The sequence below is a fragment of the Dipodomys spectabilis genome, unplaced genomic scaffold, assembly GCF_019054845.1.
Source record: "Dipodomys spectabilis isolate Male_0828 unplaced genomic scaffold, ASM1905484v1 ptg000140l, whole genome shotgun sequence".
Taxonomy (NCBI): domain Eukaryota; kingdom Metazoa; phylum Chordata; class Mammalia; order Rodentia; family Heteromyidae; genus Dipodomys; species Dipodomys spectabilis.
Genome location: NW_024870817.1, coordinates 24520204 through 24532703, shown reverse-complemented (window position 1 = coordinate 24532703; position 12500 = coordinate 24520204). Strand labels below are relative to the sequence as shown.

The following is a 12500-nucleotide window of genomic DNA, read 5'->3' as shown; positions in this document are numbered from 1 at the left end:
TATTTCTTATTTTTTTAAGAGAAAAAGGATTATTTCATAAGGTGTTGTTTCATGGGCATATTTGATAATATTTATTTAGATGTAGTAGCTTTTGATAATGAATTTGAAGTTCAGGTTTGTGAAATGTTACATGTAAAAGGTTTCATTGTAAGCCAGGTGCCTGTAGTTCATTCCTGTAGGATTTGAGGATTGCAGTTCGAAGCCAGCCTGGACTCTTATCTCCAATAAACGACTAAACAGACAAGCAAACAAAGTGGAAGTGGCATTGTAGCTCAAGTGGTAGATAGCTCACCTGGAATAAAAGAAGCTCAGGGATAGTGCCCAGCCCCAGAGCTCAAGCCCCAGGTCTGGCAAAAAAAAAGAAAAAAAAAAAACTTCATTTTAAGGTCTATAAATAAAACTTTAAGAATTGGCTTGTAAAAGTAAGATTTCTATGCCAGTGGCTCATGCCTGTAACCCTGGCTGCTCAGAAGGTTTGAAGTCAGCTCAAGTAGAAATGTTCATGTATCTCTTATCTCCAACTAACTCTCAAAAACCCAGAAATGGAGCTGTGGCTTAAGTGTGCTAGCCTTGAGCCAAAACGCTCAGGGACAACACCCAGGTCCTGAGTTCAATCCCTATGACTGGCACCAAAAATAAAGACAAAAATATTCATCTCTAACTTTCAGATTTAAGTGAAATATAGAACTATACTTCCATACAAATATAAAACTGCTTAAAGTACCAGGCCTGATGTATTGTTTTATGTAAGTAATAATTTTAATTTAGAAATTAAAAGTCTAAATGATGCAAATTAACTACTAGTACAACATATGTGAATTATACTACTTGGATACACCATTAAAAGTTTTGTTTGACTTGGGACTCATATTTCAATTTTTCATCTTTGATCTCTAAAAATGGTTAATAGGAAATGGAAAGTATAAGTATCTTATAAACAACAATATGATCGGCTATATAGTATGTACAAATAAATGTTTACTTTTTTTTCTTTTTTGTGGTACTAGAGGCTGAGCACAGAGCCTACCATTTCAGTTATGTTCCATTCTGTAACTGTTCTTTGTTTTTGTTGGTTGTAGGACTTGAACTCTGGGCCTGGGCGCTGTCCCTCAGCTCTTCAGCTCAAGGCTAGCACTCTACCACTTAAGCCATAGTGCTACTTCTGGTTTTCTGGTGGTTTTTTGGAGAAAAGAGTCTCATGGACTTTCCTGCCCAGGATGGCTCTGAACTGTAATCCTCAGATCTCAGCCTCCTGAGTAGCTAGGATTAGAGGCATGAGCCACCAGTGCCTGGCTCCGTAACTGTTCTTTTATGTGGGAAGAGAGAATTGCTAATACTTAAAGAAAAGGAATGATTTCTTAGAGACTTAATGTCCTTTTCGCAAATGTGAAAAGCTGTTTCAGCAATGGGCCATGTAGTAAAACATTTTAAGCTTGGAGTGTCTGCTACTAATATGCAACTCTGATGACTCAAAGTGGACATAAACAATATGTAAATGATTAAATGTAGCTGTGTTCAAATGGAACCTTACACTTATTTCTAGATAAGAAATCCAAAGCTTAACTATTTAACCTGTCTGAAGAATATTTTATAAATTAAGAACACGATTATTTTATATTTTCTTCAGTGTTATATTTTCTTATATATTAAGACTTAAGTTTATGAGTAATTCAGACCATAGGTATTTTCACTTGCTTCAGAAAAAAGATGCAAACATATATTACAATCATGTATTTTAAGAATTATTTAAAATTCTAAGTCCCACAAACAGTAAAAAGTCTTGGCAACTTAAAATTCATTTAGCAATTTTGCTTTGATCAGGCAGTGTGTCTTTGTAAAAAAAATAAGTTTCTACCATTCTCAGTCCTTGGCTGCTAAGGAAACATGTAGTTTACACACACATTCAGACATAATACAACATATGTTAAAAACAACTGTTCCTTAGTCTTCAGACAAACTGTATAAAACAACTATAGAGTAATATTTATAGCTAGAGTTTTATAGCTCATCTTCTAATAATATACAGAATCCAAGGGTAGTATTACAAATATTTTCTGGTTCAGTACTTCTAATTACATACATTTAAAATGCAGTCTTACCATTTAATTAAATGTGGTTTTAAAACCAGAAATCTACAATTGAGGGTATCAGCAATTTGATTTAAAGGAATTTAAGGAAGCATATAATACACTTAAATCTCTTAAGTTCAATTGACTGTAATTCAAGAGATATTTCTTTATTTCCTCATTATTATGGGAGAACTTTTTTAATCAATATTTTAAAGTTCCAAAAAAATAGCAATGCCTTTGAGACTTAAGCTCTTCAACCCAAGGCTCTACCACTTGAGCCACAGTGCCACTTCCGGCTTTTTTTCTTTTTGCTTATGTGGTGCTGAGGAATCGAACCCAGGGCCTCGAGCATGCAAGGCAATAACTCTACCACTGAGCCACCTTCCCAACCCCTTCAATATTTGTTTTTAAAAAGAATCTTTGTTGCTGTTCTTCTTAATGTACTTATAATGTACTATGTGATTTTTTTTTTTGTTTCTTTTGTATGTTCCTCCCCCACAGTATAACTCGTTTTCACTGTATTTGAATCTGGTGCCTGCATCTTGTATATACACGTCACTTTTCTAATTTGGGGAGGGGAAGGGAAAAAACAAAATGCTTAAATAAGGATACAGGTTGACCCATAGTAACAATGAGATGTACAAGTCACTATGTTGAAAATGAGCTTTTACAACTTCAGTGGGAGGAAGGAGTGGCGGGAGTTGAGGAGGTGGAGAAGGAAGACATAGTAAGGGAAAAACAAAGGAGGAAGCAACAATGCTCAATAGAAAATGTACTCATTACCTTACTCATGTAACTGTAACCCTCTGTACAGTTATTTGTACAATAAAAAAGTATTAAAAAAAGAAATTCTTAAATTCCTACCATCCTCAGTCCTTGGCTGCTGAGGGAACATGTAGTTAGTAAGCACCATTTTCTGAGTCTCTGAATCAGTTTCTTTTTGAAGAGGTATCAGAGGTTTGGACTAGGGAAAGAAAATAAATGTTTAATCTTCAGAAGCAAAGACAAATCTAGCAATTCCTCTGCACAAAAACTCACCATATTTTACATAAGCAAGGTATAGGTTATAAAAACAAATCTAAATACATACCATAAAAAAACTTTAAGCACTGATTTGAAACATACAGAAAAAATGTTTTTTTTTTGTTTAAGGCAAATTCAGTGTTTTGTAGTGATCACTAAAATATTTCATATACCAGGTGCGCGCGCACACGCACACACACACACTCCAAGAATTACTTTATTACAATGTTTATTTAATAAAATTATAAAATAGGACTTTCTATTTTATGTTATTTTGCCTTCTCAGGTATTTATTTTGCAAAGATGCTTTTGGAAAAAATCATTTGGAAGGTTTAATCTATTTGAAAGTTTATTCTAGTAGCTAAAAGTAGAGTGCTTACAACAACCATTAAGCTATAAACTGCTTCTCTCTCCTCCTCCTGTTTCATCTCCGTAAACGGCACCATGTTACTCAGTGGTGGTGCCCCCAGGTATTGTAGACTTGGTTTTTTCTCAAGGTTTTTTTCCTCTTGACAAATACTTTAGGCTTAATTCTTAATATGCCCAATTATTTTTCAAACTTTTTCAGCTAAAATTTTCCCAATAAAAGCCTTGAGTAACTATAGGTAGGCAGAGGAATTATCCAGCCCACTCTTCTCACCATACTATTAGTTAATTCTTGTGAAAACCTGATAAACTATTCCTATCCTGTAATCTTACTATTGATCAAACATTCAAAACTTTGTGACCCCTTCTTTGTCTGCAATAAGCCAACTGGCAAACCTGGAACATTTTTCTTGACTTCCTAAAATAATGGGAAGGAGAAGTATCCTTTCCAAAGATACTGCTTCCCTGAAATCTCAAATATAGGATGATTATCCTCCTATAGACACCCCAAATCAGGAGGTGAAGACAGCATTTATAACACTGTGAGATCATTGCTGTTTTATTCTCAAATTTAAACTCCTATTCCTTTAAGATATATACACCTTTCCCCTACATTCCATTTCTTTTCTTATTAGCCATTGGCCTACTGGTAGAATTGATATTCAGGTTGATCATCCTCTAAAAAAATCTGTAATGTTCCAAAATGTGAAACATGTTGACTGCAATGTGGTGTCCTAAGTGGAGAATTTCACACCAGACCTCACAAGACATATCTCATGTCTAAAAGTATTATACAAAAATAGATCTCATTTGGTGAAAAGATGTAGAGTGAAGATAAGGTCTGGAGTTACATGGTAAAAAGAAAAATCAAAAGGATTTAAATAGTTTAGTGCTAGGATCAAATGAAAAGATCACTTAAGTTACATAAAATGTGGGTCAGAATGGATGTAATATGGCACTAAAAGTGTGGGCAATAATAGAGACAGAGACCTGCTACAATAGCATAAGTCAGGAAACTCAGTATTATCCAACAGAATTATAATGTGACACAAAACTGGGAGCCATAGCTGGGTGCAGGTGGCTCAAGCCTATAATCCTAGCTACTCAGAAGACTGAGATCTGAGGACTGTGGTTCAAACCCAGCCCAGGCAGGAAAAGTCTGTGAGACTCTTATCTCCAATCAAATACCAGTAAACTAGAAGTGGCACTGTGGCTCAAAGTGTAGAGCAATAGCCTTGAGTTTTAAAAATCTAGGGACAGAGGGCTGGGATGTAGCTCAGTGGCAAAGCGCTTGCTTAGCAAGTGCTACGTCCTGGGTTTGATTCCCAGTACCAAAAAAGAAAAGACAAAAAAAAAAAAAAATCCAGGGACAGTACCCAAACCCTGAGTTCAAGCCCAACAACCAATAAAAATAAATAAATAAAAAGGAAGCCATAGATAGTTTATAATTTTCTAGTTATTTTTTCTTTTTGCAGGGGAAAGGGGTTACTAGTTCTAAAGCTTGACCTCAGGCCTTGGGTACTATCCCTGAGATTTTCTGCTCAAGGCTATCAACTCTACCACTTAAGCCATAGCTCTACTTATGGTTTTTTGGTGATAAGTTGGTAATAAGAGTCCCACAGACTTTCCTGCCCCAACTGGCCTAGAACCACAATCCTCAGATCTCAGCCTTCTGAGTACCTAAGATTACAGTCGTGAGCCACTGACACCTAGCTGCTATACTTTTTTAAAAGGCAAAAAGATGGACTAGAAGAGGTAGTTTATGCCTGTAATCCCAGCTACTCAGGAGGTAGAGATCAAAAAGACAGTGTGTTGGTGTGATCCTCATCTCAACAAGACAGACATTCACACACAGTGAGAACAAAGGAGGACACTTTTACTAGAGGAATAGAAAGGCACGATGTCCTTGTGCATCTGATCATACAAAATAATTTATCAAAATGAACTCCAGGAAGTAGAAACAGGGTTTGGGGGAGGGGGGTTTGGCTGTTTTTGTTTTCTTTTATGTATTGTTTGTCTTTATGTCTTTGGGAGTATAAGAGGAGGCACAGAAATGGAGGGATAAAGAGTAAACAAATGCAGCAATGGTGCTCACTAGGCACTACATAGAAAAAGAACTATACAACTTGTGGATGGAATGGGAGGGAGATATGGAGAGAGCGAGGGCACAGATGACATTGCCCCAAAGGAAATGTACTCTTTGCCTGATTTATGGAACGCTAATGCCTCTGTTATTAGCATTTTCAAATACAAATACAAATAATAATAATAACAACAACAACAGATAGCTCTTTCTTAGTTGGCAATCTGGCTTGGACATAAAGCAAGACCTGGAAAATACCTTAAAGAAACTAAACAAGGGCTGGGAAGGTGGCTCAGTGGTAGAGCGCTTGCCTTGCATGCCTGAGGCCCTGGGTTCGATTCCTCAGCACCACATAAGCAGAAAGAAAAAAGCCGGAAGTGGCGCTGGGGCTCAAGTGGTAGTGCACTAGCCTTGAGCTGAAGAGCTGAGGGACAGCGCCCAGGCCCAGAGTTCAGGCCCCACGACCGGACCCAAAAAAAAAAAAAAAAAAAAAGAAACTAAACAAACAGGACTGGGCTGTAGCTCAAATGGTAAAGCACCTTCCTAACAAACACAGCCCCTGAGTTCAAACCTCAGTATCAACAAAAAAGAGGTTCAATACTCAGTACAGGAAAAAAAAAAAAGGTAAAATTATTTTAAGCTAAATATGGTGGGACATGCTTGCAAATCTCAGGTCTCAGGCAAGAGGATCATAAGTTTGAGGACAGTCTGGCTAGACTACATAGCAGGATCCTATCCCATCTACTCTGGAGATAATAGGATTTGATTTCAAGGCCAACCTGGGAGAAAGTTACCAAGATGCTGCTACTCAACAAATAAACTGGGGGCAACATCACATGCTTGCAATCCCGGTATATAGGAGGCACTGGTTAGAGTAACTGTGACTGAACTAACACGAAAAGCCCTATTTGAAAAATAACTTACTTTATATTTTGTTTGTACTAAGGATAAAAAAAATTCATACACTAATCTCACTTTGGATTTATTTTATGACACTAGTATTAGTGTATTGGACACTTCAAGACAATGTGAAAGATGGAAAACAGCCATTAAGAGAGGTGGCAGCAGGGATAAAGCAAAGTGCACTAACAACCAGGATATTCAGGTTCAGTAGGACTTAAGTGATGGATTGGACTGAAGTACAGATGAAACCATGGTTAAGGGTTACAGTCCCCACAACTTTGACTCATCACATAGTTCTTATTACTGACTTAAGGAACCCAAGAAAATCAATATTTGGAGCAGAAGGTATGCTCAATATCAGGTTGACTGAGACACCTGCATAGCAATGTCAAAGAGCCACCACACTATGTGAAATGCAGTTTAGGTGCTATACTGGATTGAAGACAGTGTTTCAAATAGAATGGAGAAAACAAGAGGGTCTCATGCAATTATGTAAGACACTGGGAGAAGAACTACACCTAAAGAGGAGACTTGAATAGTGAGAGATGAGCAGCAGAGAACGCTAAGACACCACACAGCACTCCCACCCCACTGCTCCTCCCACAATACTTGCTGATCACGCTCACCAAAGCTGTCAGTTTCTAGATCTTTGAACATACTCCTCACACTTTGTTCCTGACTTTGCTACCCTTTGCTGTCTTTTTGTTACACTTGCCTTAGCAAAACTGTAGACCAGATCATTCCAATGGTCTGTTTTCTCCATAACACATAGCTAAACAACTAGTATCACTACAAGTTTGACTTCTCAAACTTGTTCCTGTTCTCAACAGGAATGTCTAACAATTACTCCTGAAAGCATTATGTCCTTTTTTCCCATTACTATTTATAAATTTACTTCTTAGTTTATTTGAATCACAAGTTTGTAGTATTATTCCCAACAGCCAAGATAAAAAAAAAAAATCAACCCAACTGTCTATCAATGGATGAATGATGAATGAAGACAATTTAGTATATATACAAAGAGAAATATTCTTGTCTTTAGAAGAAGAAAATCTTGCCATTTGTAACAATATGGATGAACCTGGAGCACATTATACTAAGTGAAATAAGCCAGACACAGAAACGTAAGACAAATACCACATGTTGTCACTTAATGTGCATTCAAAAATAGAAGAACTCATAGAAAACAATAAAATAGTTAACAGAGGCTGTGGCAAGGGGTAGGAGAGAATATACTAGGCAAAGAACATAAAATTTCAGTTCAACAGGAAGAAGAAATTCAAGAGTTCTGCTATATACCATGGCAACTATCGTTAAAAATGATGTATTGTTTTTGTTGTTATTGTTGGTGATGTTTGTTTTTGCTTTGGGTTTTTTTGGGGGAGGGGCTCAGAAAGGGAGGAAGGAAGGGAAAATAAATGCAATAATGCTATTCAGTATACACTATGTGGAAAATGACCTATATAATTTGAGGACAGGTATGGGAGGGGGAAACTTGGGAGAAGTGAAAGAAGACATGACAATTGTCCAAAAAAACCCAAAAATACTCAATTTATGAAATGGTAACTTCTTTGCACAAACTTTAATTTTACTTAAAAATATAATACATTGTATTCTTGAAAAATGTAAGTAAATTTTAATGAACTCATCCCAAAAAACCACCAAATACATGGGATAATGATATTATAATTTGGCACTACTAAGTATGATTTCCTAATCTCTCTACATTTAAATGGGTTTAGAAACTAGGCAAGGTCCAAGTACATTTACTTTTTATAAACCAGTACCTGCATCATAAAAATTATTTTCTAAATATTTCTGAGATTTTACTTAATATAAACATACAATGCATTTTTCTATGTGCACCTATATGTATCTGCCTTTAATGATCAAGAGTGTACAGTTATATTGCATAATTGGAATTCCATTACGTTACAAAATCAGAATGCCCACCTGATTATCTGAGAGCCACATAGCAGTCAACTGCTGCAGTTTTGTAAAGCTAAAGGGCAAATGCTTTAATCTGCAGGGAAACAAACAAAAATTAAACTGTAAGATGAGAATATTTAAAAAGACTCCAAGTTGGAGCTGAAGATATAGATTAGAGCAGTAATTTAGCATGCACAAGACTCCTGGGTTCTATTCTCAGTACCATAAAAACAAATAAAACAAAACAAATAAAAGCTAAATCTAATGGTTTTCTAAACAATGCTATAACGTGGTATATGCAAACAGAATGAAAAGGAGAGAAAAGCCCAATATCGTCTTTGTATAGAATGTAAGATAATCAAATTTTACAAACAATTTTTCAATTTAATCAATTCAGCAAGCAAAAAATGAATAATCTAGTTACTTCAAATATTATCTGATCTGTTAAGTTGGGTTTCTGTTGGTCATGACTACAATTCTAGCTACTCAGGAGGCTGAGGACTAAAGATCCTGGTGCAGTGACAACCCAGGTAGGAAAGTCATCAGATTCTTATCTCCAATTAACCACAACACAGACTGACAGACAGACAGACAGACAGACAGACAGACAGACAGACAGAGACAGATATACACACAGACAAAGTTGGAAGTGAAGCTGTGGCTCAAAAGTGGTAGAATACTAGCCTTGAACAAAAAAGCTCAGGGAGCAGGGACAGTGCTCAGGCCTTGAGTTCAACCTCCAGGACTGGCACTCGTGTGCTAATCCACACACACTCACAAATAATCTGTTAAACAATAACTGCCAGTTGTCTGCCTTATAAGAAAGACAAGGACACATTAAGCAATAAAATTGCTTTTGATTATTTATTTGTATTAACAGAACCATCTGTTAAAGAAAGCATTCCTAAAGATAGTCTGTTATAAAAACTGTAATACTCTATTTTCTGTGAGCCAGTACTTAAATAGTCAAGGTGACTATTTTAAGATAATAAGTAAAAACAAAGAAACATATTTATTAGAATGTTAAATTAAAATCGTATCATATTTAAACAGTGTCTCTTCAACTTTGCTATTTTAGGTCTCACTAGTTTCTACTACGCCAACCTTTCAAGGCAATTTGTCAGAACCTAGTGCACTAGTTTGGGAAAAATATAAAGTAAGAAGAGACTTAATAAGAAAGTATTTTTAAAAAATGAATCAATATACATTAGAGTATTTAAAACTCTACAAATTTTATGAACATGAAATATGAGATTTAAAATTTTTGACCTAGAACAGAAATACCGGTTGTGCTATTATTTCATAGGATTGTTTTGAAGCTCTCCTAAGATATTATGAAAGTAGTAAAAGACTCTACAAATGGCCTTTACCATTCTCAGTATCTTCACCTCAGGAACAGTTATGAACACTGTTTCTAATGTAAATCCTATTCCAATTCAGCAGTCCTAGTGATTAATTTGACATTGACATTCTGGCTCTGTAGCCCAAGCTGAAAGAATGCCCAGAATAGTATAAGCAATAGACTAAATTCAAATATTGCTTTGTTTAATAATACTATGGAAGGGGCAGATCTGACTTTAGGAATGATTAAAGGTTTATTATAAAAAGAGAATTGGGCTGAATATATATGGATTCAAAATGAACAGTGAAAACCACAGCATGATAAAATCACAGCAGACACAATAAAAATCTTTGTTTAAAAAAATTTCAAATATACATGAAACAAACAACCATCAACTAATCACCTTTCACATGAAACTTTAATTTCAGTCAATGTATTCTATAAACTAACTGAAAAATGTGGTATTACACACCTATTGTCACTTAAATTAATGACTTTCAATTTTTGCATATCACCCATTTCTTCAGGAAGTGTCTCAAGCTTATTAGAATGGAGAAACAACACAGTTATATTTTTCCAGTTTCCAATCTGAAAGAGAAATATAAATGAGATAAAAAATATGGTCTGTAAGTTAGTGAGATAGAAATATTACATATAAAAGCTATGAATAGCATTTTCATTTATAAAAATAACTTTAATTATATGTACTGAAATATTTAGGAATATCTCCCCCAAATTAACATAGCTAATAACTAGTCAGGAAATAATTAACAAGTTACTTTAGGAAGGAAATATTAAAATAACACTGAATAGCTAAACTAAATTAGAAAAAGGCAAAGAGATAAAAGTAGAAAACTTTACAGTACCTCTGGGGGTAACTGTTGTAAGTAATTATGATCTGCAGCAAAGGTTCTTATATTAGTAAGCTGTCCAACTGATGAAGGCAAAGCTTCAATTTCATTGAAACTACAATCCAGTTCTTCTATTGATATTAACCTTTAATTATCAATGGAAATACATTTTATTTTAAAAATATTTTCTATATATAATCCAAAATTTAAGCACATGTAAATATTTGGGCCTGATTTTAACAAACTATATGAAATTTCATAAAGTTAAACTTTATCAATAATAACTTCACCAATAATGTCTATCTTTATTTTTATTATAAAATATCCAACATATATTCCAATTACTTATTTAAATGTTTATGGAATTTCCTTTATATTTTATGTAAACATCTGAAAATATATACATAAGCTGAATTAAAATTAAAATTTTTTCTTTCTTTTAAATCTTTTTCTTATTTTTTTTCCTGAACTTCCAAATCGGGTATAAGAGGATTACAATTTAACAACACCTAGGTGTTGATGCTTCTTGATCAGTAACCTCTTCCATTATAAAAATACAATTCTCAAAGTCTATACATTTAAAACTTAAAAAAAAAAACTTACCCTCCTATAGAGTCTGGTAGATACATTAACTGGTTTTCATCTATTTTAAGAGTTGTAACATTCTTCAATGAACCTATTGAGAACAACATATAAAACTTCAGTTCAAACTAGAAAGCAAGTCCAACAATCAATGTGAGATACTTCATTGACAAAAATTAGAACTTTACCAAGCCAACCTATCTAAAAGACACAGCATTCCAATCCATTAATTTAATTTCATTACATTCAATTTTCAATTTTCACTTATATCATTTTTCCCTTTTTTTCTATATCATTTTTAATATGCTATTTATCTGTCTATTAACTCCTCCACTAAAATATAAACTTTGTAAGATGAGAAAATTGTTCTCAAAACAATGCCACACAACAGAGAAAAAACATATTGCAAACTTTCTGAATTGAAACTTTAAAGATTATTAGGGCACCGGTGGCTCACGCCTTTAATCCCAGCTACTCGAGAGGCAGATATCTGAGGATCACAATTTGAAGCCAACCCAGGCAGCAAAGTCAGGGAGACTCTTATCTCCAATAAACTATTTTTAAAAAACCAGAAGTGACGCTGTGGCTCAATTGGTAGACCGCTTGCCTTGAGCAAAAAAAGCAGCTCTGGGACAGCACCTAATAGAATTCAAGCCCAGGACCAGCAAAAAATTAAAAGCGCTCAAAGTGAGCACTCTACCACTTGAGTCACAGCACCACTTCCAGTTTTTTGGTGGTTAACAGGAGATAAGAGTCCCATGGACTTTCCTGCTCAGGCTGGCTTTGAACCGAGATCTTCAGGCGGGTCTCAGTCTACTGAGAAGCTAGGATTACAGGCGTGAGCCACTGTTGCCCAGCTACACGGAAGTATATCTTAATTTAAAAATTACTGACTGACAAAAGTATTTTTTTAATTAAAAAATACTGGTTAAAGTAAAACTGCTAGACTGGGTGACAAATTTCTACAATCTCAACACACAGAAGGCTAAAACAAGAGTATTAATAGTTAAAGGCCAACAGAGTGCCTATGGTTCACATCTGTAATCATGGTTACTCAGGAGTGAGAGATAGAAGGATTTTGGTTTGGAAGACCAGCCCAGGTAGGATAGGTGACTAGATTCCACCAACAAAATAGCCAGCAAAAAAAACCAAAAAACACAGAAAGAGTGATCAGGCTTTGTCCTCTTGGGAATAGCATTTATTAATCAAACCTTAGATAAAAAATATGTCTGGGGCTGGGAAGGTGGCTCAGTGGTAGAGCGCTTGCCTTGCATGCATGAGGCCCTGGGTTCGATTCCTCAGCACCACATAGGCAAAAAGAAAAAAGCCGGAAGTGGCGCTGTGGCTCAAGT

General features: G+C 35.3%; 1 protein-coding gene across 10 annotated transcripts in view; it reads right to left on the bottom strand.

Moving 5' to 3' along the window:
- Positions 1-12500, bottom strand: part of Erbin (erbb2 interacting protein) — a 125049-nt gene that overhangs the window by 42216 nt on the left and 70333 nt on the right. For all 10 annotated transcript variants that reach the window (XM_042690788.1, XM_042690782.1, XM_042690787.1 and 7 more), the window contains exons 11-15: positions 11170-11242; positions 10582-10711; positions 10188-10303; positions 8398-8467; positions 2934-3033 (exon numbers count right to left, since the gene is read on the bottom strand). In XM_042690788.1, coding sequence (XP_042546722.1) covers positions 2934-3033; positions 8398-8467; positions 10188-10303; positions 10582-10711; positions 11170-11242 — 489 coding nt within the window. The remainder of the gene's footprint in view (positions 1-2933; positions 3034-8397; positions 8468-10187; positions 10304-10581; positions 10712-11169; positions 11243-12500) is intronic.